A 26,571-nucleotide genomic window follows, 5' to 3' on the forward strand; every position below is an offset into this window, starting at 1 on the left:
TGAATTGGTTTCCCAAAATAAATGACGCATACTACAACATTACATATCTATATGGATCATCAGATTCATCCATCTTGAAAAAGTTGTCGTAAGAATAATTCAATATGATGCCAAAGACTGCACATGTTTCACATCAAAATGTAACAATAGGTTAACCCATGTCTGAGATCATTTTCCTAAGATTAGTTCCACAGACCTTGGAGAAAAAATCATCCACATAAAAGCTGTTAATTTCATGCATGGTTTATCAAAACGTTTTCATGGTTTCTATCCAGGTATAAAAGTCCACCTTTAACACAACCTTTGACGCACCGATTAGAGTTAAAAGGAATGACTTACACACCTCCTGACTACCAAAGACTTTCACACATTGAGAAAGCCATGAATCATGCTTAAGTCACTTTCCCTGACACGAACATACGACAATCGTTAAGCTTCGATTATCCAACGATCAAAAAGAAAAAACTATTACAACTTCTTTCTGCCTAATATTTCTGACAATGAAATACAACATACTGTAATATCACCAGTTCTAATGATTAACAAGTACTCAATTGACACAAAAACTGTTTTACAGGGTTGGAAACATTAACATGTTGTCACTAAAAAAAATAATATATTTTGGGAAATGGCTGGTAAATGAAGAATATTCTGCTTCTCAAATATCAAAGCAGCTAAACCTGGTGATATTTTTTGATGCCATTAATCCTTATCGTTTTCGTCTAAGCCGCAGATTATGATATTTCCTGTCAGGCACCTCCCCCAAGGCCACCCTAACTCATCCCCTTCGCCAAAATTAGCATCTATTGATCCTCGGCTATCGAAAATTCTCCACCTAATCACAGGACACAAGACGGACAGCAGAACGGGCTACTGGGTCATGCCTGCCGCTCCTGTCACAATGGGAATGCTCATTTCACCGCCGTGATCGACACCATGCAATAAGCTGTTATTGACTGGCATTCAGAATTACAGTGGGACGGGCCGGGTCTCCTGGCTCCTGAGTTATCACAAAGGTCCCTGCCAACTTTCAATCTGACCTTCAGGGTTGGTGAAACAGGCTCCGATGGAAGGGCACAAAGGGCAGCATCTTTCATGGCACTGTCGACCTAATAAAATCTGCCGCCTGCTTAGAGCGGCCATGGTCCAAAACCGCCCACCTTTTCGGACTGAAGGCAGGCTATAAAGAAACAAGCTATCTACCTACCAAAAATCATGACAATCCATCAAGCCCTTCTTGAGTTATTCCCTTTCAAAGTCTGAAGCAAAACCTGCTCCTGCAGTTCCAAAAAAGCCGCCAGGGGGCCCAAACCTATAGCACTTATTCTCTGTTCAAAGAGCTATCTACCACTCAAAAATCAGGACCATAGCATGTCCAGAACACGAGATATCAAAACAGGAAGTTCCGCTGCAGTACCGTAACAAACCGCTAGGGGACCCAAAATCTATTCATTTCCATGTCTCATCAAGACCTACCCACCTACCAAATATCAAGACAATCCATCCAAGCCTTCTTGGGTTATGCTGTTTGTTACAAACACACACACAAACGCTACCCTATGCATATCCTTCTCGTCGATGGTAACAAGTGATACACCCTTCTGTGGCTTACATTATCACGCTTAGTTAGAGTTCTACCAGAAAAGAAGGACACTTACATCTAGCTCCACTTCGTACTCTGTCCCATCCAACAACAGCACCCGGCACAGCTGCATCTTGACTGGCTTGGTCTTCTTCACCGGAGACGTCTTCACCTCCGTCTTGTTCTCGGCAGGAACAGCGTCCTGCTGGTTCACTTCGTTGGCACCCTCCTCCGACGGCATCTTGCTTACTTCTCACTGCTCAACCTGAAGAGGGTCAAACAACAATAAATACATGAGTAAAGAAGACGTTCAACCGGATAGTGAGAGTGAGTGAGTATTCATTTCATGTAAAATCGTGCCTTTTACTTAATAAATATGGCATCTAAACACAATAATCCAACAGTCAAAACTGTGTGGTTTCAGTAATCTTTTTGACTTCTTCTAAGCAATACATACGATTTACACATATGTATATCTGATTGTAAGATATATGCTTCCATGCTACTACTGAATTAAGGCACCCACATAGGAAGAAACGGTCCCTCACTAGCTCTGATGTACGGTATTGATTATCTTAGCCACAAGGGAAGGCCTGGCCTCAAACAAGTGACCTATCTGTATTGATTTTTTCCACAACAGTCTTTATCACTTCCTGTGTTTTCCAGCTTCATTTTTCTCACACATAAACATTTCATCTTTGACAGGCACTTTGCCAATTTATTGCGGGTAATCGCTTTAGTGTTTCTTGATATCAGCATTCTATAAGATATACTCCTTCAAAGGCAAGGGGAGATGTGGTTATTCCGTGGACTCTTGCATCTCAATTTGATTACTCGGTGCACTAGCTCCAGGCTGGGTCTATCAAACATGACCTGGACACGATAGATCTCCTTACTTGGTGATCTTTTCTTTGGTACCATCTGCTAATCCTTTCAGCAGCAGTATGTACCACAGATTGCAGTATGTACCACAGATTGCTATAACTGAAACTACACTTGTCGACAAATAAAGAGAAGTCTGCTATTTGGACATAGGTCTATGTTGGCCTTTGGAGTTCCTGTGAATTATTAGAAATCAACATGATAAACTGAAACAAAGCAAAGAGCAGTAAAACGATACGTGCTTCCATTTAACGGATAACACACCAACAAACAGCTTTCAAAGTGTATTTCAAAAATTGTTGCGGAATTGGCAACAAAATCAGGCAAATCAATATTCTGATATCACCTGACCAGATACTAACTAGTATGAAAGTACTGCCTTTGTAAAATAATTTTTAAAAGACCTCTTGTTTGGTTGAAAATGACTTTTCAATTGTATGTTTAATCTTCCAGAATGAGTGACCAAAACCAAGAATGTTCCCTGACAGAGCCCACTGAGGAGAAAGTGGGAAGTGGAGGAAGAAGGAAACAAGATGTCAGCTCAGATTAGACCACACCTCCATATCCAACAACAAGATCATCAATCAGCCTCATGCGGCTTATGATAGCTGCGGCTGTCGTTAATGCCAGCCTTCCTGCAGGCAAGCAATCAAACTTCACAACCACCTGCATGCATGGGCACAACACGTCCTCCATATAATCTTGCAACTCACCTGTCTCCATTAAATGTATGGAGGATTAAATTTTGATCATTCAAGCAGATGGAGCATAGCTTTTCCAAATATAGTACCATCAAAGGCTGCTTACAAACAGGACGCAATTAAGGATGCAGAAACATTTCCACAGATAATTTGTATAGATCACCTCTTACCTTATTAAGCCCAACCCAGATGATGAAGCTAAGTGCCTTTACCTTACGCCTAACAGCTTAAGAAAATTTATAATAGATGCCGTGTCATATCAAATATCAAAAGCAAGGCATGCAAGGCTCTTATTAAGGACAGAGTATGATATTATACACCAATCATAAGATTGATTCGGGCAGTCTCTGCAAGTCTGTTCAGACCTGATAAGAGGCTTGGTGCGTGCGATAGCTGTACATGATGTGACAATCACCTATAGTGGTTAAAATGACAGTCCAAATTGATAGTTTCCTTTACCATCAACTGTGTACATCAGTCATGTTTTTACGTCAGTGGTTTTAAATGCACTGCACAAAGGAGATTGTCTAATCAGAAGCACTCTTCACAAGTTACCCTAAAAACATCAAAGCCTCTAGTGCAGATGGTGTCCTGCAACACTTTCTAGCTTCAAAGTAACGAAGAAGTAAAGTCATCCATAACACAATCATCCACTCATTAGTTCAAAAGGAATCAGAGTGATTTTGCACTAAAGCAAATGTTTCATCAATCTTTTATCACTTCAATTAATTACGAGCCAATTTCTTACCACAAGTAAGAAGGCAAAAGAAACAATATCATTGTTCTTGACAGTCCAGAAACAAATAAACTGCTGTCAAAAAAGGGTGTGGCATAATAAACAGTACCTCCTATGGTGGATTATTTCAGGTGCGACATGCAGGGTTCCCATTTCCAAACAATCCTTCAGTACTTATTTCCATTAGACTACTGTGACAATGGTCCTGGAATATATGCCAAACAGCTTTGGCCCAATTTTCAACACGTGACTGTCGATTTCTCTGTTCAAAATGGAAACACCGTATCCAGGCACAATTATCCTCTTTTTTCTCTCTCTGCAGAATGCTATTGGTTTGCATCGAAAATGTTCTGAACGTCCTTGCTGGTAAGACTGGCTCGGAATGCTGATGTAGACCAGTTACATGTAGTAATGGGATGCCAGACAAAGCTAAGTGATTTCCCATGTTTGGGATGATCACACTGTCCAGTTATATCATTCAAGATTCTGTAAAGGCTGACTCTCCAAGGCTCTGTATCATACCAACTCGAGAAGCATAGTAGTCTACTGTTTTACAAATGTGATAGTAACAAATGAGCAAATGCCACGAAACGCAAAAGGACAATACACATCTAGTCTGTATAACGCAAACTCCAGCTGTCTGGGGATTTCTGTACCCTCCCCGAAGCGGTTACAGGGCTGCGAGCGGTCACAGGAGGCTTGATTGAATTCAGGCTAAATACACATCTAGATCTTTTTATTCTAGGCATATACAAACAATATTAATGAAGATACTGTACTATATACATCAATTGCATTCCGATCAACTGCTGGTTATATGATCTGCTTCACTCTTTACTGTTTTTCTTATCTCCTCCCCTATTCCACATGGGTACACCCCTTGTCATCTTAACAAGCCCTGTCCAGTGTACAAACCCCTAATTACCTGGTCTGTTGGAACCCAGCAGGATGTACATGAGTTAGCTCCAGGAGAGACAAGGAAACCTGTCCTTATTCACCATTTGGCCTGTGGTGGCAACCAGTAAACCACAACATCCCTGGAAGACCTCTGATGAACCGGGGTCAGGGCAAGAATTCACACTGTTTAGGCCCTGCCTATCTAATCATGCAGGGCTTGAAATGGTGGGTGCATGTGCACCTGTGTGCACCCAAAATTGGAGCAGTGCACCTAATTTTTGACTATGGGTGCACCGGTGCACCTAGATATTTTTGTAGGCTATAGGGTAAAGGTTCTGTTGGACACTAGTATACAGAATATTCTTGAAACGTAAGTACAGCTGTACTAGAAAAAGCAATACAAACTTTCGTAGCAGTTGTACTTTATTTGATGTTTTACTTGTATTTTGAAGATAGCTATAGAATTACAGATTGAAGTTCTTAGACTCTAAGAGCATTCAACTTTGTAATCATATTTTGCTGACATTCACCTTTATTTTGTGGTGCACCCAAAATTCTTTCTGTGCACCTAATTTTTTTGGTTGGGTGCACCAGTGCACCACGGTATTTCCAAAAATGAATTTCGAGCCCTGTCATGGGTACCTCTCCTTGGCCCAAAGTCACTCCTAGACTTATTGTCATCACCCTTGCCTTTTGATTTCACAGTGCTAGACAACAATTTGTAAAGAAGAGAGTGATGAAACTTGAATATGCATTTTCATCTATTCATGATCAATGCCAAAACTCATGGCCCTTCAAGTAGCCATGCGGTTCATTTTGATGGATCAAAAGTTTGCTTCAACAAAGTCAACATCTAAAAGTCACCAAAATGATCAGGTTTCAATTAAACATCAGAGCCAAGGTCTAGCCATTCATGCTGGCTATAAAGCTACTCAGGATGTATACTAGAGACAGCTGCATGACAAGGTCTGCAGTCCACCGGCACAAAAGCTATGTTTGTGTCTTCAGCGCCTGCCAGCTTCTAGGCCATCTTGTGACCTTCAGGCCAGCATCCAAAAATAAACACTGGCTTCCCCCCAAGCTTGTCTCACTGACCCTGAGATAGGAGGTCATCAGATTTTCCTGTGGCCAATGTTGGTATATTTGTACAAATATTGAACATGATAACAAGAGTCTGGGGAACACTTGTTAATAAAATGTTATAAAACAGTACTTTTAAAACTTTTTCATAGTCATATGTAAGTTTAAGTTCATGTATTTTAGTGACTTTTTTGAGAGAAAAAAAAAACAACTTTTTACTAATGGAACTAAGGTAAAGTTTAAGGCATCTCAAAAGATCTGACACAGTATAAAGCATCTTCCTGCTATCTCTGATACCTTTCAGCATGTGTGCATTACCTATGGTAACCCTTATCTATGTGCTGACTTGGCCTAGTAAAGACAGGCAACAGGGCTATCTGTCAACCATTCGACAAAGGAACTGCACAAATGGAACAATATGGGACACAAGCAGCTGAAAAGATGGTTTGGGACAAACTGGCATTCCTGCATCATGTCTGCATGACAAGGCATTCCTGTTCTGTGGCATGAATTTTACATTGTTGCTAAGCAGTACTAAGATTTGCAAGATAAAGGCAGAATTTCCTGTCCCCTTCAACCGCTTTCTGTTGACTCCACTGGGTGAAGTGGAGTGAGGAAGTTTTCCATCATTGCTTCTTCAGCCTCTTAGAATTCTGCGCACACTTGACTATCAAATGGCTTTACTTGACTTTCCATAACACTGACTGGATTATGCAGATTCCATCCCCAGGAGATAGGGAATCAAAGGGCTATCCTTATTATGAATACTTGGTTACCTATCGACTTTTTAAAATCTTTTACATTTCCTCTGGGCAATTATGAAAGTACTTACTACCTTTATATTACACTTAAAGCCCTCATAATATGATAAGCAAGACCTACTGTATCAACTCAGTATAACAATTTTCCTTTGAAATTATCACGCATAACCATAACTCTGCTCATGGTAAAAGATGTGCTAATAGTTCTGAAATGCCCTACTTTGTCTAAAAATAACAACTATGCCATATTTATGTGCAAGAACGGTATATCTTAATCCAATATCAGAGTGTGAGCAGTGCAGACATTAGATACACTACATAGTCTTCAAACCCAGGTATTGAGGCTGCCTTTCCAACTAAACACTAAGCAGAATCAAGACATACCTCATAACCAGGGCCTCTTCATGGGAGAATACCTACAATGCCTGCAGCTACCTGGAGAAACACCTGTATCATCCTCACGCCTGGGAATATTCCTTCAAACTAGGTCACACCTTCTGCCCAACTCCCCCAAGGCATCAATGAATCATCCTTATCTCTTCCCAAGAATAATAAGAAAGGTTTATAGAGACAGCACTTTAATTATGAAGCTGGAAGGTATAATTGATGTTAGCTAGACCACAGGTGTAGAAATAAAAATTACCGTTTTTTCCTGATTGACATTCTGCTAGACCCTTTACCGAAAAAATTAATGTGTAATATTTTGCAAATGAGACAGGGTATGGCAATCTATGTGTATAATTACAGGTTAATTTACCAGTTATTGAAGTCTTTGAAGTTTTGTTTTGTGTTGATTTTTTTTTACACGTCAGTAATGAAAGTGAGTGGACATTATTAGCTTCCTATTTCACCATGTTAAAAATACTGCTCAGTTAGTAGATCTAGTTGTTACTGTAAATGCATTTAAGTTTGCGTGGTTTATGTTTCACGCTAAGGGGAAAATGGAGTGTTCGCGGTGGTTTTAAGTTCGCGGCAGTGCTATAGTCACATACTACTACAGTATTGGACAAAAATGTTCGCCGTGGCTTTAAGTTCGCGGTGAAAAGTCGCCGCGAAAACCGCAAACATAAAACCACTGCCAACATGTCGGCATTTACAGTATTCTCTTGCCACGCCCACCGATGGTTTGCAATTCTCTTTCATTCTGCTTGGTGTCAAAGAGTTCAAGGACCTCCTGTAACAAAAGACCAAAAGTCTGGGACGCTACACTGACTGTATGCACCCAGCTAATGGACTAATTTCTCTGTGTAGACTAGTATTCTGTCTGGAAATGCAATAATCTATGGTATTAGCAACGCTGTCTTGGCACCTAAGCATTCCGCATCAGGTGCGTATTAACTTCAATCTTCAGCGTTGTTTTTGCATTCCAAGCAGGTCAAACACACATTTCTTTTGCAGCTTGACATTTATAACTTATCTGGATTTCATCCAAACTGAGTTTGAATGTCATAATTCTTGGTTATGTCTTTCCCACATGTCCCTTCTGGTTATATACTGGGTTTGAAAAGTAATCTTGCAGTCTACTTTCATTTGTTAGGAATGTTTGAAGTCTTTGCCATGTAGGTGTGTTCTGCCAAAGGAAGGTTATAACAGCTGGCAAATGTAGAAACAGGCAACTTTTCTATTGCAGAAACAAAAGTTTTATGTCATTGGCAGTTGATTTTTTATCCTGTCTACTGGGCAAACTAAAAAAGGAGTCTTGCTTATCACCTCGGATCTGACATACGCTAATTGGTCCACCATACTGGGACAGGCTTCCCTAGAGGCTGCCTGATTATTTCAAACATGTGCCTTTCCCTCCTGTCACTTTCCCTACATCAAGTCCATGATGAAGTCAGCACATAACAAGTTTTTATCCTTCTGAATGGATATCCATGGTAGCAGAAAGAATTTAGACGCAACAACGTTAAGTTCTTGAACTGCGTCAAGACTACGGAAAGAAATTCTACATTACTGTTAATCCTAAACCATAAATGTACATGGAAAGCTTTTCCAATGCACCTGCCATCTTTCTTCCAACCCTAGAAATATTGACAGAAAATTTTCTTTGCCTGTGATAAATATTGCAGAAACGTAATAGCAGTAACAACAAAACTTGTTAGCTACAAACTTCTGAAACAAGACATCAACCCAACACAAGCAGGAAAATGGCCATCTTCTCGATAGCGAGTGCTCGACAAGTGACAGCTAAATTCCTCAAGCTTTCAAAGTAGGATTGCCACCCATCCATGACTTACCAGAGGAATTCTAAGGGCTGATAATGACTTGCCTGGGGATAGTTCCCTCTCCCACAGCTTCTTGCTAGAACTCTGGAGGAATGCCCCAGTCAAGTATTGATAGGTCCCCCATGTACTCTAGGTCAAATCCATGATGGCTTTGTACCATGCTGGAATAGTAAGCATGCTTTTCAAGTTACATCTGCTTGAAGACTAACATAGTAACAGAAGCCTGTTGTACATCTTAATTTCATTTCCATTAACAGGGCTCGAAATACCTGTGCACCTAATTTTTGAATGTGGGTACACTGTTGCACCTAGATAATTTTGTACGCTATAGGGTAAAGGTACGTACACTAGTACAGAATATTCTTGAAATGAAAGCAACGTTATCAGAAAAAGCAATATAACCTTTTGTTATACTGCATTTGATGTATTACTTCTTTGAAATTTTGGAAGTTAGCTATAGAATTACCCATTTCGAAAATTGAATTTCGAGCCCCGAATAGTAAGCATGTTTTTAATTTTCAAAGTTACATCTGCTTGAAGCCTAACACAGTTACTGAAGCTTGTTATACATCTTTATCTCATTTCCATTAAACTGTCAGCACAATCACTTACAACACACAAAATATAAAATCATGAGCCTGCCACCCCATTTCAAAATCATATCCTGCATCTCAAATCAACAAATAGGTGTTAATGCCAGCAGTATTCATCGCGGGTCATTACCATGTTAACTCATTAGGCAACCCCACTGCCTTTTCTCACCTCAGTCTATAAACACCTAATCTTTCCTCAGCAGGGAGTAGAACCACAGATAAACTGTGGGCTCAGATCCACCCACCTACATTACTCTATCATGATTCATGCCTTTCAGCATTTGCCTTTGATGACGCAACAGAGACAAATTATCAAATGATGGTTCGCAAATAGATTCTGTGTTCTGTAACCTTCAGTTGCGTCTAAACTGAGCAGATCGTTTAACCTTTTAACGCGATCAACTGAACTGACACCAAAAATTTAAAAGCTGCTAATGCTATCCATGCCCCACAGTTACTACCAGACAGAAAACCGCCAGAACAGAGGTTTTACCTTCTACTTAAAGCCTGAAGGCCGTAGCTTGTGCACAAAGCATTTAGAAATCCCTTTTAAACAGGTCCCTCTCTGAAATCGTGATATATACGATGCTGCTGACTTTTGCCAGACACAGGGAAATATCTCAACCATGACTTAATGCTCAGGGTCCCACTTGTAGTTTGTTTTCCACCAAGGCGGCTGGCTGCCATTTGCCGCAAGACACAGCCTAGATTGGTTTAAGAATTATGAATTTACTGTGAGTGTGAGGAGATTGAAGTGGACCAAGACCACAGGCTGCATACCAAACAGGCAATTGTTATTGATCCACTTGGGCAAGACGGTCTTCCCTGGCTGTAGAAGGCAACCAACCAAATACAATAAAAGACTGCATCCAATTTCTTAAGGATGAAAGAACATTCTTTTACCATTAAGGTGAGCAATCTCATGTTATAACAAGACATGAAGATACATACGACTTCGAGCACTGCACTTGTGCAAGGGTTCTGACTTTTGTACTGGTCAAAGGACTACATTATATATGCATCTTTTCACCCCTTTGGATTTTATTTACTAAGCACAAAGCATTTTTCCTTTACACCCCATTATTTGAATATAAACCTTTGAGAAAAAATTTAAAGGATGGTATTCTTATAATACAAATCTGTGATAACATGTCATATATAGCCTTGTTGGGCATAGACCTCTAAACATCATACTGACAAAAACTTGAAGGTCTTCTCAAGGTCAAAGGATATCCAAGGTCACCACCTATATTTAGAAGAGGGAGACTTCCTTACATGGACATACTTCATTATACATTTATAAGGTGTTTTTCTGATGTAACTCACCTAAGAGCACCTAATAAAATCTATAATTCTATCTTTATAGATTTGTTGACAAAACCAAAGGAACACATCATCTTGATATGCTGTACAGTACTAATACTCCAGATTTAATTCACAGAAAACTTCATTCCTAAAATACAACAGATTTGTCAGAAATTACACACTTCCTCTTAGTTACCTTGGACCAAACATCCTGTCTCAAGTATGCCACATAACCTGTTATTAGTCTTCTTCTATTACAATATAAACATGCAAACTCTAAGATACACGGTAAACAAAGGAAAAAGTGTAGCAGCACCTGCATTTGGAGGATATTTGCTTGTCCATTCTTGCTACAGCCCCAGCATGAAACAGTAGTACATACAATTTGCACTTAGGAAAAGGGTAATGGAGGCACGAGAAGGATATTCGCCTAATGAACGGGGTCATATTTCTCAGCTGTCTACAATAGAAGCTGGGTGGCTACACCACAGACCCTTAAAACAAATGAAAGCGTGGCTCCGTAGCACCGTGCTTGCACTGTGCAAGTGACACCAACAACTGGAACCATACTAGTGGAGTCAAACATCTCCAATTTTGAAACAATTGTCTGAAACCGACCAACATTTCTAGCACCCAATATTTCAACTGCCATTGACTTTAATGAAATTAATAGGAGCTACGTGAGAGACGAAACCACAGCAAATGTTTTTATAGCTCAGGCACACCCCAGTCACACAGAAAAGACTAGTAGTAAGAAACTAATAAACATATAGACAAAAGGGCTTTTACATAAGACCTATGAACGCAGCAAAGCCTATATCCTGGTTTACATAGCTAAAGGGTCATCTTCCTTTGAGCAGAGGCACAGGCATGGGACGGTCTAAGCAACTCACTGAAGCGGTGTGCTGTCACAAGCAAAACGGGGTTACAAAAAGCAGCGTTTCACAATCATGACATACAGTCAGTTGTAGCTGGAATTCCAGACCAACGCGCTTGCCGGGCAGCTGTCCACTCTTCGCTATTTCCACAAGATCAAAGGGGAAGTTGCGGAAAGCAGAGGGGAAGCAGCATCCTGTCACTGGATCACTCTTTCCTTCCCCTCTTGTCATGCCTTCTTTAGAGAAAACAGACCTTTTCCTCAGGAGCAATCCTTACCAGGTCATAATGACACTTCACCTTAGTGGGAAGAATAATACAGACACCGGCGCTGATTTAAAAAAAACACCCACCTTGATTCAAGAAAAGCAATTTCAAGACCTTTTCTGACTTACAGTTTATGCTACCTGCTACAGGATGTGGAATATCAGAATGCTGATAGTACAGGTGATCATATATTACTAGACAGTTCAAGGAAAGTGCAATTGATAATACAAGCAGCACCAGTGGCTAATATCCCACAGCAATTCCAACTCCCATGAGTTTCAGACTAATACATTTGTTGCAGCAGCAATAACAAGGATCATCTCCCCGAGCCCCAATTACTCAAGATATTACATTTCAACAGTAGGGATCTGGGAGGGTATTTACACAGGTCAATCCAAAAATATAATTACAAACTTGAACTATTAAGTTGCACTTCAAAACATTACGAGTCCAAATTCTTTAAAGAATGAGGATGTATGGTGTTGCTAAAATTGTGAACTCCCAAGAGTTTAATATCTGTATCTGTATAGCCGGTATAACCGCCCTTCGGCGTTACACACCAGCTTACCAATATACAGTTATAGTTCAAGTTTGTAATTATATTTTTGCTTGTATCATCTAGTTACTATTTTGAATTTGTGAGAAATATGACAGGTGATTTCAGAACAAAAACAACATACATCACTTAACAGTTACAAAATGACGATTACTCAGGCATCCATCCATCTTCACTCACGGTAATATATTAAACTCTTGGCACCTCTCAGACAATTCTATTTGCTCTAGTTTGTGGCAGGGATCCAAACAACATTACTTCACCACACCCTGCAACACTTGATTCATTTGACTGCAGCTGGGTAATATTTCATTGGGCTTGTGTGACCTCACCTTGCACTTTTATTGGCCATGAAAAATACATGACCTGTGACATAATAAAATCCAATGGCATACATACTGGAATAGATAAAACCATCTAGATCATACCATTACAGCATCTATTCATTTTTTAAATCAATTACAAGCACAATATTTTGATGATCAGGGATCAAAATATTTTCTTGTGACATAATAAAATCCAATGGCATACATACTGGAATAGATAAAACCATCTAGATCATACCATTACAGCATCTATTCATCTTTGAGATTTATTACAAGCACAATATTTTGATGATCAGGGAATGAGGGATAAAACATATTTTCTAAGTGCACAAAAATTGCGTGGTCATAAAGTTACAATTTAGTTGCTAATAACCTGCAAAGTCAATTGCCTTGAAAACGTTGGGGACAAAAAAAGTTAACTAACATTGCCAATTTGTGTTATTATTATGGAAAAAAAATGCCGGAACTGTTACATAATCAGTACAAAAATATACAAAAGCAGTACCATAATGCTGAGTGAAACTATGATGTCATGCAACAACTTGGCAATGGCAGTGTGAAATACTTGGTAATTAAATCAGTCACCAGACAAACTGTCTACCTACCTTCACCTAAAAGCCTACATCAGCAATTTCATGACGCCTTACACTCAATTTCTAAACACAGCCAAAATATAATGGTAGAAAAAGCCTAGAATGTTTGCTACTGGTAGTTATATTTTTAAACTCTACAGAACATTTAGACAAACAGGAACAATAGGTTTCCTGTTATTTTCTCAGCTTGGGTGCTACTTATTTGGCTGTTGGTAAGCATATAATCGTCAGACTACTCAAAGGCTGTTCTAGTAAAATTGGGATTGAAATGTAGGTTAGACAGTACTTAGAATCTGAAGACATCTTAATCTCTACTAATATTTCCAATTTCCATGCAAAACGCTCACAAACCACCAACTATTTTCCTCCTTGCATGTTTTAATTGTAGTATAATTAGTGTAGCATTTCTGTTTCAATGAATCGTACTAGCTACTCCTTTTAAATTTGATGAAAGAAGAGGGCACCAAAAACCAAATGACACAAATCTGAAGACAGCAAATTAGGACAAATGAGCCGATGCCTGGGGATGGATAGTAATAGTTTAGCAATTTTCTTTGATCCAAATCTGCCTCAAAGAGTGGGCTCAGTACAAAAGGAGCGAGTGTTTAAATAAAAATCAATCACATTTCTGTAAATTTAAAGCAGCATATTGTGTTCTAAAGCTTCTCAAAGTGTCCCAAAGCAAACCCTCTAAAACCAATTTCATGCTAAAATCTACCTTGAAATGAATGCTATATGGATTATAAGTGAGACCATCAGTGACCTAGTTGGCTGAGTCTTGCGGAGCTGACTTCAACACTAACGCTATTCCAAAGCCACGGTCACCAACAAAACAATACAGTTGAGTGAGCAGCCCCCATGCCGTCAGCAGTCAGCCATTGTGTGCACATTATATGAGATATAGGTTCATGGGCGTGACACGACCTTTTCTTCATGGCGTCCCCTTCCGCATACACAACAGTCCTCCTACCAACGGCGATGATCTACACAGACGAATAACCCTGGCTTTGCTACAAAGCACAGCGCACCTGCCTCATGTTTATGCCACAGGTTTCACCAAAGGGCAATGAAGCTCTCCGGGGCCTTGGAAAGACGTACTAAAACAGCAGCGATCACTTCCCGTCTAAAACGCCGGGCAGTAAAAATTATCGTACCGGGAGATCTACCTTGCAACACCGCTGGGAAGAAAACCTTTGACCCGCGGCACTCACGTGAAAATTTTTATGTCAAGCATCCTACAAAATTAACGGTTGGGAAAGTATGGTGCTGCATAAGGAAAGATAGTGTAAAATCCTGTTACTATTTCCCGCCGATCTATGAGGAACTGAAGAGTTTCAAATTCGCTACACACAAAAAGTGCAACACTCGTCTTACACATCATATGCCACATAGTAAAAGAGGGAGGAGGGGCGAGCGACCAATTAACTATCTATTTCCATGGCTAAAATTGTGCAGCCATAATCTTGTTCAGTCTGTAGAATGCAGAGGCCTAATCTAGTGATTGTTCTACCGCCTGGAAACCGAGACATCACCGATAACATGGCCCAAGTGCGCCCGAACATTTTCAAACCCACACACAAAATGGCGGTATTCGCTGTTTACAGGAATCACGTCCCGGCTGAACGTGGCGTTCTCCCCTTTTATAACCTTAAATCTGACTTTGATATCCGTCATAATTTCCCTGTATCTTACACAAATTTGTGACTTAAAATAGCGTACCTTCTAAAGACTCCTGTGGGCTCGCTATCGGCAAGTTTCCGGGGAGACTCAGGCCTCCAGGCGGGCTGGCACAAGCATGCAACTGACGATCTCCACACCAAGCAATTACGGCACACTGGCGGCTGGAGAAAAATCCATCCGCTACACTTCCCAATGGGTTAAACCACGCCGTACTCCCGCCATAATTGCCTTGTAATTTTTCATCGTCCTGTGTTGTTGACAACTAGCTAAAGCAAGTGTAAAATATCGGTATAATTTTGATTTTCTGTGACAATAACATATGGTACTTGTTTTTGTGTCGCGGATGGTTAATTGATTTCGCCGCGCGCGCCCTGGCATTGGAACAAGGGAAACCGGACCGGATAACCGCCGCCGCACGTAGCAGAGAGGAGGGGTGCGTGCGGTATACGAGTGAATCGTCACGTTTTCTCCCCCTAACAAATACTGCGAATAGATAACAGTGTCTAAACGGCAGTACCTTCACTGACGGTCTTTACACTACTAAACTGTGGGACACTATCACCGCCCATGACTAAACAATCTAACAAACATCGACCTGTTTGCCCATACTGTAGCGGGAAGTTGCGGGGACCATGTGTCAAAATTCGGGTCATGTGACCACAGAACCTACTACATTAAACAGGAGCGCGGTGCATGCACTTTATGGTCTGGGCTTATCTTAGAGTTCATGAAAACAGCTACCGCTATTTTTGAGGGGCTTATCCCGCTTTTTCCTTGAAAGAAAACGGTGGGATTTCATGTAAAAGGTCATAGGCTCAAACTGACCAATCACAGGCACTGGAGATGACATCATCGCCCCACGCTATAGGTAACAGCAGGTGCAAACAATGACCTCACACTCTGGGCCACGCTGTTCAACTCTGGCAGCATGCCTTTACTTGCTTATGTTTTCACATCTGTTGTACCTCCAAATAGATTGTTTCAATAGTGTATTTACATTATCATATTTTAATTACATTCATTCATTCATGCCATTGTTTTTCTTTGTTGGTGCCATCGAAAACACAATTGAAAGCCAATACAAAAACAGCAATTATGTCTGCAGTCAAACTTCAATCTTTTGTGACCCGGCAAAAGAAAATGTGGAAAATCAAGTTCTGTCTGTTTGAGGTTTTCGCCAGAGGTGTTAACTCTTAAAATCCTAATACCATGTTGTTAACAGTGGATGAAAATCACCCTCTAAAAAGAAGGCACCAACATTGGTAGGATAATGTTACATACCCATCTCCATATAAAGTAAAGCTCTTATCTGCTTATTTTGTTGGTGGTGGTAGCGTGGCGTTGGTACTTGAACAAGAGCTTTACCAGACAAGAAACTTGACTCTCTTAAATCGCCTCAGTCTCGCGAACAATTAGCCTCTCCACTTTGGCAACTTTGAAAGGGGGAGGAACCTGTACAACAACCAGAGTCTTTGTACACTCAGATGTAATCGCAGTTACCTCCTATTTCTTGGCTGACTTCTCCTGACCATTTACGGTCAAGGTGAGCTGATATGGTGCTGCAGGTCCTAAGCCTGATTTGTTTGTGTAGACATAAGCCACTTAGGCAGCTACTGCATGAAGTATGTTTACAGTAATGTGACTGCTTCTACAGATTCAAAGCATGCTCATTTATTCTAATGTTGATCATTTTCATGATGATTTATTTTCAATACACTGGTTTTTTTTTCTACTTTTGGTAAGAGTCAAAGGATTGAACAAGGTATGGAGGTACACAAGACTAAAACAACTCCTGTGTGACACAGTACATGTAATTATGACTTTCTGGCGGGGCAACTTCTTGTTACCACTTGTCTCCTGTAATCTCTAACCATATAATTTTCCACATAATTTGTCAGAGAGGTCAATCACCCAGAAGGAATGACTCTGCCACGGCAGTACCTTTATCACTACAGATTATACAAACTGCTGTCATTCTGCTATCTGCTAATTTGTTGATCATCATGACTTCAATGCATGTAACTTTTACAAATCAACCTTCTGTATACTGTAGTTCTTGTTTCTTTCACTGTAACTTTAAGTTCACTGTTTTCACTGTCACCGCTGGACCGTGAACTTAACATCACAGTGAAAAACCTATTTATGATTCCTTCACACATCCTTTCTGCAAGTCACTTGCTACCACCGTGAAGTTAAAGTTCAGTGAAAATGTCCATTTTTCTTACACCGTGAAATTTTGCTACCATGAACTTAAAGTGAATTACAGTATATTTTCCTGTCATCGTAATGATGCATTCTATACAATTATACACAAACAACCACTTAGCATTTGCTCACTCTACTGGGTATTTCTGGTGAAAACTAAATGTTTTGTCTGGCAGACAGGTCTTGATGACATACGCAAGCCATTCCAGGACTTCATTCCAAGTCTTTCCACTGTAGCACGCAATCAACAAACTACTGGAAGCTTGGATAAGGACAATATGGGATTATCTGCAAATTCCTTGGCATCTCTGTCTTGTAAGTGAGCGACAGGCCCCTACAATCAGTCTGAGAGTTGCGTGAGCCCTTTTGGCCGGGTTTCCTATTTGCCGGAGAATCCTTCCAACAAATCATTAGACTGTCACTTTACTATACAGATGGTCCTGCATCTTTTTTTGTACAGGGCTGCCACCTAGCAGGCTTGCCAGCACAATGCAGCTCTCATTGTCTTGTTTATCTCTACTTCACTGGATTTAGATACACACTCATTTATCAAAGACACATTTAAGTTCTGCATGTAAGAATTCTAGCTATCATTCACAAACCCATCTAGACAGTTATGACTGTAGCCACAGTCTGTTTCAGAATAACAGATAAATTTGTCTGTCAGGGCTAATTGCTTTGTAAACAATGTTATCTCAAAGTAAATGTACCAATTGGAAGTACATGTATGTGTTATACATGTATATGTCATCATAAACACTGTGTGACCAGAATATACATGCATTCACATAAAGTTGTCACAAGGAGGTTTGGTGGAGCCTCATCATTGAAATACAATGTGAGATGAGTTAAAAACACTGAAATATATGTTTAGATGGTCCCCATGTTTTAGTCTCGTGTATGAACATTCTTTACCTCTAGTTTGGCAAGACAACGCTAATGTGAAAGCTGCATGGGGGCTCCTTTGAACAGACAGTTACATGGAGGTCCGATTCTACACTGGGAACAAAGTACAAATTACTGATGCAAAGATTACTTCATTCCTAATACACTAAACTTACCCTGTGGACATGGATTACAGGGTCTTCCCAGCTATAGCCAGGCCTAAATGGGACTTAAATGCAGTCAGAAGCACTAATGTCAACCTTTATTTCCCCATCCCCTGCAGGTGCTATTGTCCGAGGTGTGCCTTATCCCGTAATTCAGACTCATAACGGTGATACAAATGACAAGAAAGACCTCCACTCCAGCCTTTTATTGGAACAATTGTCCTCGCATACCCTCTGGTAAGGGTTTGCGAGCTGTTATAATTACTAATGGCTGTGAGTCGCTTGTTTTAAGACATACATGTACACTGTAGTTGGGACTCTCTTACTTTGCCTGATTTGATGTACAGTAATTGAAGAATCGATACATGCATTGCATTCAATATTACGACATCTAAATGTGTATAATCACACTAGTTCTCTTCACGTAAAAAGCTAAACTGACAAGATTTCTGAAAAGTTTTTGTGTATTGTAAGCAACTGCTGTTTGTGTGGTCGAAATGGAAGAATTCTAGTACAAAAATTGCACATGCAAATTACATGCATTTGTCTGACATGTCTGTATGTCTAATGTAATTAAGACAAAAGGTACTGCTGGTAGCCCATCTTACAAGTGTTGGCAGTAAGCTTTGTCAAAGTAATGTACTAATTGTAATACTGTAAATGCATTTAAGTTCACAAGGTTTTTATTTCGCGGTAGGCAGAAAATGGAGTATTCGCGGTGGTTTTAAGTTCGCGTTTGAAACAATAGTAGTGCTGCAGTCATAGCTGGGCAAAAAGTTGTGCGGTGGCTTTAAGTTCGCGCTGAAAGTTCACCGTGAAAACCTCGATCATAAAACCGCCGCGAACATTTCTGCATTTACAGTACCTCGATAGTATAAAATGTAAACGACTGAAAGACAAACTGTCAAAACAAGCACTTCAAACTACTGATGACCACAAGCATTTTTACACGTTTTTGTGGTCATTGATGGGGCATTGTGACCCCTTGACAAATCCTTTCTGTCAACAACATGACTTGTGATAAAAATAAAACATTGCTAGTAGTATCAGACGGACAGTGGTGGTCTCCAAGCAGATGTTGGGTAAGCTAAACACTTACCTTTTCTCAGTTGTGCTATTCTGTGTCAAACTCAGGAGGTAGTTAGGAAAACATTACAATTTAGCCTCCCAACATCTGCTTGGAGATTAAGTCTCCACTGACCACTTTATCATCAAATGTCTAAAAAATACATTATTATTATTATATCTCGTGTGACATTAACCACACCACAGGTGCACCGCTAAATCGGTATCCATATACATTTGTATAAATGTACGATGAGCATTGAGGTCTAAAGGCTACCATATTTTCACCTATGGTGTTTCTAAAAAAAGTACTAATGGATTCAACCACTGAGGCACAGACCAAAAATATATTAACTGCTATGCATACAATGTTGGCAGGGAATGATAACAACGTGACTAAGGGAGTTGACAGTTTATAAAATGAAGGTTCAATATCCAGTTCTAAACTAGAAATATACATGCAGTACTCTTTTCTTAGACTAAATAATGTAATAGCTCTCTTGCCATTTTCTTTCCTATAATACAAGGAACCTCTAAATATTGGGAAAATTACTCGAATAAATGCACACTCAGAGTGAAGTAAGACGTGACCTAGCATGCTATAAGTTTCATTAAGTCGATTTTTATCGTGTGGCTTTGCTCCAGGACTATTATTCATGTTCTCCTTTCAAATATCCCTGCAGCAGGTGATAATTCTAGTCCGGATATTGAGCCACGTACGTGCTGACTAGAGAATGGTTTATAGCTCTCTCAGATTACTACCTAACCCCCAAGACTATCTTGAACCAGATTTACCCAGAAGATTCGGAGATACATGAATCACATGAAGCTGGGAATAAAATGTTTCCATTGAGAGGCACCCAGGGCCGAGGTAAGTGGATGTGGAGTGCTCCCAGAGTAATGGCTGGGGAAAATGCTCACCTCAGATATATGCACCCATGGGCAACCTGATATATGAAGGCTTAGTGAATACAATTGCTTTGTCTTCACAGTCAACCATTTGTTGGAAAAAAAGCCTGTATAATCTCTGCTTTGCACAACTTAATCTGCTGAAAATAGATTCATTTGCATAAGAACACTGTCCATACCAGTTTATCCCTGTGTTCACCTATAGGACTTCTTTATCTTATCTGAATTTCCACAGATTATCACAGAAATAAACTGGTTAATCTTCTTCATGAAGATAAAGATCACGGGTCAGAATTCATACAAACCAATAATGCAAAGAGGCTTCAATTACTAGTGAAATGTTAAACATTCATAGATTATGAAATGATAGGAAAGGGAGTTCCAGAGTTGCTCTTGGATCTGTTGGTATTGGCCCTTATTTTAGTTGAAGACTGGTTGAATATTGGCCTAAACATAAGGCACTTATGAAAAAGAGTGCTTGAAATTTGAAAAATATTTCAAGAATGGGAGGGGAGCACGACCTATAAAAATCTACCCACAATGGCGGGTCATTTGTAAATAAAAATTGGATGATGGGTAATTCTCCTGCCTCAAAAATTTTCCTTGGACAGGCCCAAAGAATTAAATGTAAAAAAAAGGAATAATAAAAACTTGTCATACTTTACTTGTAACACTTCTGAATATATTCAACAGGCCACTGATTTTTTTTACAACAAATTCCATGAACCGTTACTGAAATCTTGTCATGATACGTTATTTGCAGCTGACCCCATCTATAGTACATGAAAATAGACGATGACAGGTCCATCAATCATTCCATTACTTCCATCATCAAAATGGTACAAAATTACAAAATATTCGCTTGTTCATTTCACAGCATTAAGGCCACACCAATCTAATTTCTTGGTTAACGGATCTTTATTTTCCCAAAAAAATTTTTTAGAAATTTTTTAGGAATTTTTTTTTTCTAAAATGTTTTTTTGGGGGGAAAATAAAAATCCGTTAACCAAGAAATTGAATTGGAGTGGCTTAAGGTTACAATGCATAACTTCTTCTGTATATTTGTGAAAATGTACCTTGAATTCACAGGAGAACCAGCTGCCAAGTTTTAGCTCTTCTGTATTGACCTCGAATTTGGGGCTGCAATTTCCAGGATTGCAGAATCGACAACTAAGTACGTAGATGTCTCAGGGGATCCTTGCTGTCAATTTCCCTGTGGAAAATGAGCGAAAACATGACTCGTGCTATCGGGCCACCGCCATGATTGAAGGCAATATCAGTTCGTGTAGCTGGCAAATTAAAGTATGTAGCAAGCATATGGACCAACGATTCCTCATCTGTTAGATCCTGACATTAGGAATATGTGTTGCTTGTACTCGTACAGATTGCTGCTCGCATAACTGAACATAATGAAGAACCAGTGGGATAAAATCTGGTGAATGCTCTGTAACATCACGCATGCATGCCAGCAGATCAAGATAATTAGAATCAGATAATCAAATATTCCCTCAATCTTGTTACAGAAAAACAGATACTACATTTTTCCAACACAGCCGTGTTGTCACCATTCATTATCATGACATTTGACCATGAAACCGCTAACTGCAATGAAGTCAATGTGGTGTGCAATTTGCAGGAATGGTCCAGATTACATCAAGCAGTTTCATGCATCACATGAAGATGAGAGTCGCAGGTGAATTTCAATTACAGCATCACTTGGGCAATAAAAAGCCTGGTTGAAAAACTGTTATTGCCTTCGTGAAATAGAGCAAATCTTACAGGTTTGTCAAGATTTCTTCTGGAGACGGGCAATCTCAACATTACCAACACCTATTGGCATATCATCATCATCATCATACGCTGATACCGCAGATGTTGTACAAACTACCTGTACATTACGGTTAAGGGAAAAAATAAATAAATCGGAGTCATCACCATATTATACCTCTGCTGGGAACATTTAACTTGGGCGACACAAAACCTGCTGAGATAAAACAGGACTTTACTGTGTTTTCAGGTCAAAAGAACTATTGTGCTATAAAAGCAAATATTATACTTTCATACTGATCAATCTTCCCAAACATGCTACAATGTCAGGTATAGAATACTAGTACATGTATTACCTTCCCCACTGCTCCTATATACATATTAACTAGATGCTCCATTTCCAGCAGAATGTATCTGTCCGAAACCAATTTTCCTCAGGGGAAGGAGAGGTATCTCCTACTGACTAGATCTGAAGCACTGACCTCACATATGGTGCAATTATAATTGTTCTTATTGGGTACCATAAATCTGTTTTTGTACAGATGAGGTTGATTGAAGGATGAGCAGAGAAATGGGGAGGGGGGGACCTCTGACATTCCACATACTGGATATACATGTACATTTTTGTATACAGCTATCAGTACCATATAATATATTATATAATATGCTAGGAGTGGTTCCATTTGAATTGGAAATAACCCGTCATACGCCCTTAATTTCTTTTCCAAAATGCATCAATATTATCTTGCTTTCTTCCTTTCATTATAAAAAGAATCCTCTTGCCTGTCCATACTCTTTTTGTCAAAGTACCCGACATAGCGCACAAACCCTTCAACACAAAACGTCCCCCCGTTGAAGGTAGGAAATCATCCGGCAATGGATTCATAAATTGTGAAATCAATAGGAGGTTGGCAAATGTCCCGGGTTATTGATAATGCCCCCCAGTTAAGGATGTCGATAGTTGCTTTATTCTAGATGGGTTTTGATACAGCATTTATTACAACTGAGGTGTGAAATGGGGTCACCGGAGGTCAAGGTTTATCAGGGAAAGATTGATCATGGGCTATTAGTGATTGGTCACTTGTCACTTTGTAACAAGGACATGGTGGGAAGAAGGTAACTGTGCCTGATTAAAGAACAACTGAACAGCAATTTTACTGCTAGGAAAGCAACAATCATGTATTATTTGGCTGTATTAGCGTCTCATGGCGCAGTGGCAGGGTGTTTGGCCCCAGAACCCAGAGATACCGGGTTCAAATCCGGGGTTCCTTGATTTGTCCCGTTGACGTTGTACCCTTGGGAAAGGCACTTTACATGACTTTCCTCACTTCACTTAGGTGTAAATGAGTACCTAGCTTCGGTTAGGGACGTCCCTCGGATAGGACATTAAATGGAGGTCCCGTGTTTGAGGAGAGCCACACCTCGAGCACGTAAAAGAACCCACCACACTTATCGAAAAGAGCAGGTGTCCTTCCCGGAGTGGATCATATAAATCTGTCCAGATATGCAGCTTGTACTCTTCAGTACAATCCTGGTGTGTTACGCCTTGAGGCGGTTTACCGGGAATGCAATACAAACAAACAAACATTAGATCTAAGCGAGGACTATGAAGGAGGTTTAAGTCCCTTCAGGGATGTCCAAAATTAATGTTACAAAGAAAATTAGGAAATCCATCCAATGACCCCCAGCGGCTTTATTAACCCAGATAAAGCAAACAAGAACAAGCAATCTTAATGGGATATCTTATCTAACTTGATTTATTTCCCTCTTGTCATCTATGACCCCGTTCATACTAAATCGCGTAAATCGCGAAATCGCCGAAATCGCGATAATGTGGCTTAGTATGAACGCTCCAAATCGCATTTGAAATCGCCCGAAATCGCTTTCCGCAAAACCACCTCCGGAGGTGGTTTACTCGCGATTTGCCTGCATTCCGACTTAGTATGAACGCTCGAAATCGCCTTGATGCGCGTTGGGTGCTTTACTTTGCATATTAACCCTGTCATGGGTCAAGGGGTCATCTGCAAATTCAGTCTTTCCGCTCATTATACAATGTTCATCTATATCCTAGCTTGTTGGAATATTACGCAGAATGCGGCGGAAATATGTCAGAATCGGACGGCGATTTTGGCGTATGGAATGACGAAAACGCATGTACTGATGGCCATCTTCGGGGATGTGGGGATTCAGAAGAAACTCAAGGGATCCCACCGAAACCAGAGCGTGTACGCTGAAGTGGCGACTACCTGAGTTGGCCAAATACGCAAAAACATGGAAGTAATGCCGCACTATTAAAGGTAAAAAAACTCAAGATGAAGTACAAGAAGGTCATTGAACACAACAGTAAGAGTGGTGACAATCGAATAACGCGTCCGCCGTTGATCAAGCTGTTGGACGCGATTTTACAACTCGAGCTCGTTCGACCCCTGGTGTGAAGGAATGCGACTCAGGGCGATTTCGCGATTTGCGGGATTTAGTATGAACGGGGTCTATGATGAGAGAAGCAAGGTACCACATAGAAACAGACCACTGCTTTAAAAGATGACTGTACCGATGTTGAAATGGTGTGAATGAATTTAAAACATTCCTTAGTAGTACGTTAGTACAGTCAAACCTGGCCGAGCACCCACCTGGCGCAGGCAACCACCTGCCGTCAGAGGACACATTGAAACAGTCCCGTCCATTTTTACATAGGTAAGACCCTCTCCCAAGCAACCGTCTTCCCCAACCAGCTACTACTTTTTTGCAATCCCAAAGGGGCATTCACCCTCCCCTCGACAACCAAAATAGACAGCAGCTATAGCTAGCAGCCATTTCAAATGAGGATTTCTGCACGTGCACTTAAGTACCCAATGCCTCTTTTGTTTGGACAGCTATGTATTTATGTAATGACATAGCATGAACTTATACAAATTATACCATTCTATCAATCTTTAGGAAATCAGATTTGAATTTGATAACAGTAAATAACATGGATTGCTTACTCGTGCAAATCATGTACCCATTGTCATGGCTATTAATAGATATTCAATAAAGCGAATGCAGAAATGCTACAGTGCTATCTATGTAATTTGCAGGTTCTGAAGAAGTACTTGAAATCTATATTTGTCACCATTAGAGAAGTGCCGTATGGAAATGAAGTTATAATTCAGAAACATATGTATCCCACGATAATTGTCATTTGGGCGATTATCATTGATGGGGGATTTGGGTTCATTAGTAGAACAGAACCCAACAAAATCAGATTCTAAGCTAAGTTAATGCAATGCAAATGAAAAAGAATTACAATTCAGTTCATATACCATCTTTTCCTTGCTGCTTTCATTTTAGTGGGTAGTGAATTAAAAACAGGCAACCAACTAATCTTGGATTGCAGTTTATTCACAAACTGCTCTTCGAAACTGATCTCATCTTCTTTGATAGTCAAAAAAATCATGCTACATTTCACTGCAAGGGTCATAATAATAGAACTATAGAACTGTTACATCAATGTGCTTGCAGTTTACCTTTTCTCTACCTCTCTGCTTTTGGCAAAGCAAGCCTTCCTTTTCCTTTCTGTAACATACTGTATTGTGTCGTCGTGCTTAGAACAATCATTTTCTCATGAAAGAGTCAAATCCCTGCAAAAAACAAACACTGCAATAATGCAGAACTAATCCGAACCCCTCTCAGACCAGCACACAATACCGCAGGTACACTGGAGAAGTCTCTCCACATCTGAAGCTTTACCCTTATCAGTACACCACTAAAGATGCTCCACTTGTGAGGACACACAATCGCAGCTCTGTGGTGGGTCACAATGCCCAGGTGTTTCATCGTCAGTGATGCGGCACATCTCGCCCTGCATGACGGGCGCCAAATGCCATGTGACGGTACCACTAAAAGGGCCACAAAGCTCGTTCTCACGTTTGAAAAAAATGGGCATGTTCACCCCAGGTTTAAAGCAATTGAAACGTATATATATAGTGTATGCCAAGTTCTGGGGGGGGGGGGGGGCAGGCTATGGCATACGCTGCAGCTGGCCTGAGTGAAATTTCTGTGCAGCCGTTGGCGCAATGTTGACAAAACAGGCACAAGAGACCGTTCAGAAATCGAGTAACCCTGTCAGCATTTGAACCACTGCGGATACTTTCAGCCCTGGACAAGCTGGTCTATGATAACGGATACAAGCTTGAAATCTTATCTGCTGTTACAGACAATACAGCAGAAGGTAGACCGCGGAAACATGATACGGGGAAAAGAATATGAGAGGTGTTCTCGATTCACTTTTCATTACAAACACAAAACCACAGGTGCTTGCTTGGTTGTGTAATTTTCAAATTGCCATCTTACAAACCCCTATTCTGTTTTTGCAGCCATTCTAGCCAACAAGATATTGTGATAGAACTGGACAAAAATTTATCCCAATCTTTCTAGTGTTACCACCTGTTATCATTAATAATCTCTAGCCCAGCACTTTTCCTGCACTCTCTAATGAAAACAGCTGAGTCCTTCCCATTCATTTTCCTTATCTGAA

General features: G+C 40.2%; 1 protein-coding gene across 38 annotated transcripts in view; it reads right to left on the minus strand.

Moving 5' to 3' along the window:
* Positions 1-26,571, minus strand: part of LOC136427629 (protein 4.1-like) — a 62,803-nt gene that overhangs the window by 28,099 nt on the left and 8,133 nt on the right. For 5 of the 38 annotated variants that reach the window (XM_066416618.1, XM_066416638.1, XM_066416633.1 and 2 more), the window contains exons 1-2: positions 15,100-15,428; positions 1,659-1,847 (exon numbers count right to left, since the gene is read on the minus strand). In XM_066416618.1, the coding sequence (XP_066272715.1) occupies positions 1,659-1,823 (165 nt within the window). In that variant the 5' untranslated portion in view covers positions 1,824-1,847; positions 15,100-15,428. Of the gene's footprint in view, positions 1-1,658; positions 1,848-15,099; positions 15,444-21,364; positions 21,502-26,571 lie in introns of those variants that run through there. The other 33 variants (XM_066416626.1, XM_066416644.1, XM_066416635.1 and 30 more) reach the window with 24 other exon arrangements.

This window comes from Branchiostoma lanceolatum, chromosome 2, assembly GCF_035083965.1.
Source record: "Branchiostoma lanceolatum isolate klBraLanc5 chromosome 2, klBraLanc5.hap2, whole genome shotgun sequence".
Taxonomy (NCBI): Eukaryota; Metazoa; Chordata; class Leptocardii; order Amphioxiformes; family Branchiostomatidae; genus Branchiostoma; species Branchiostoma lanceolatum.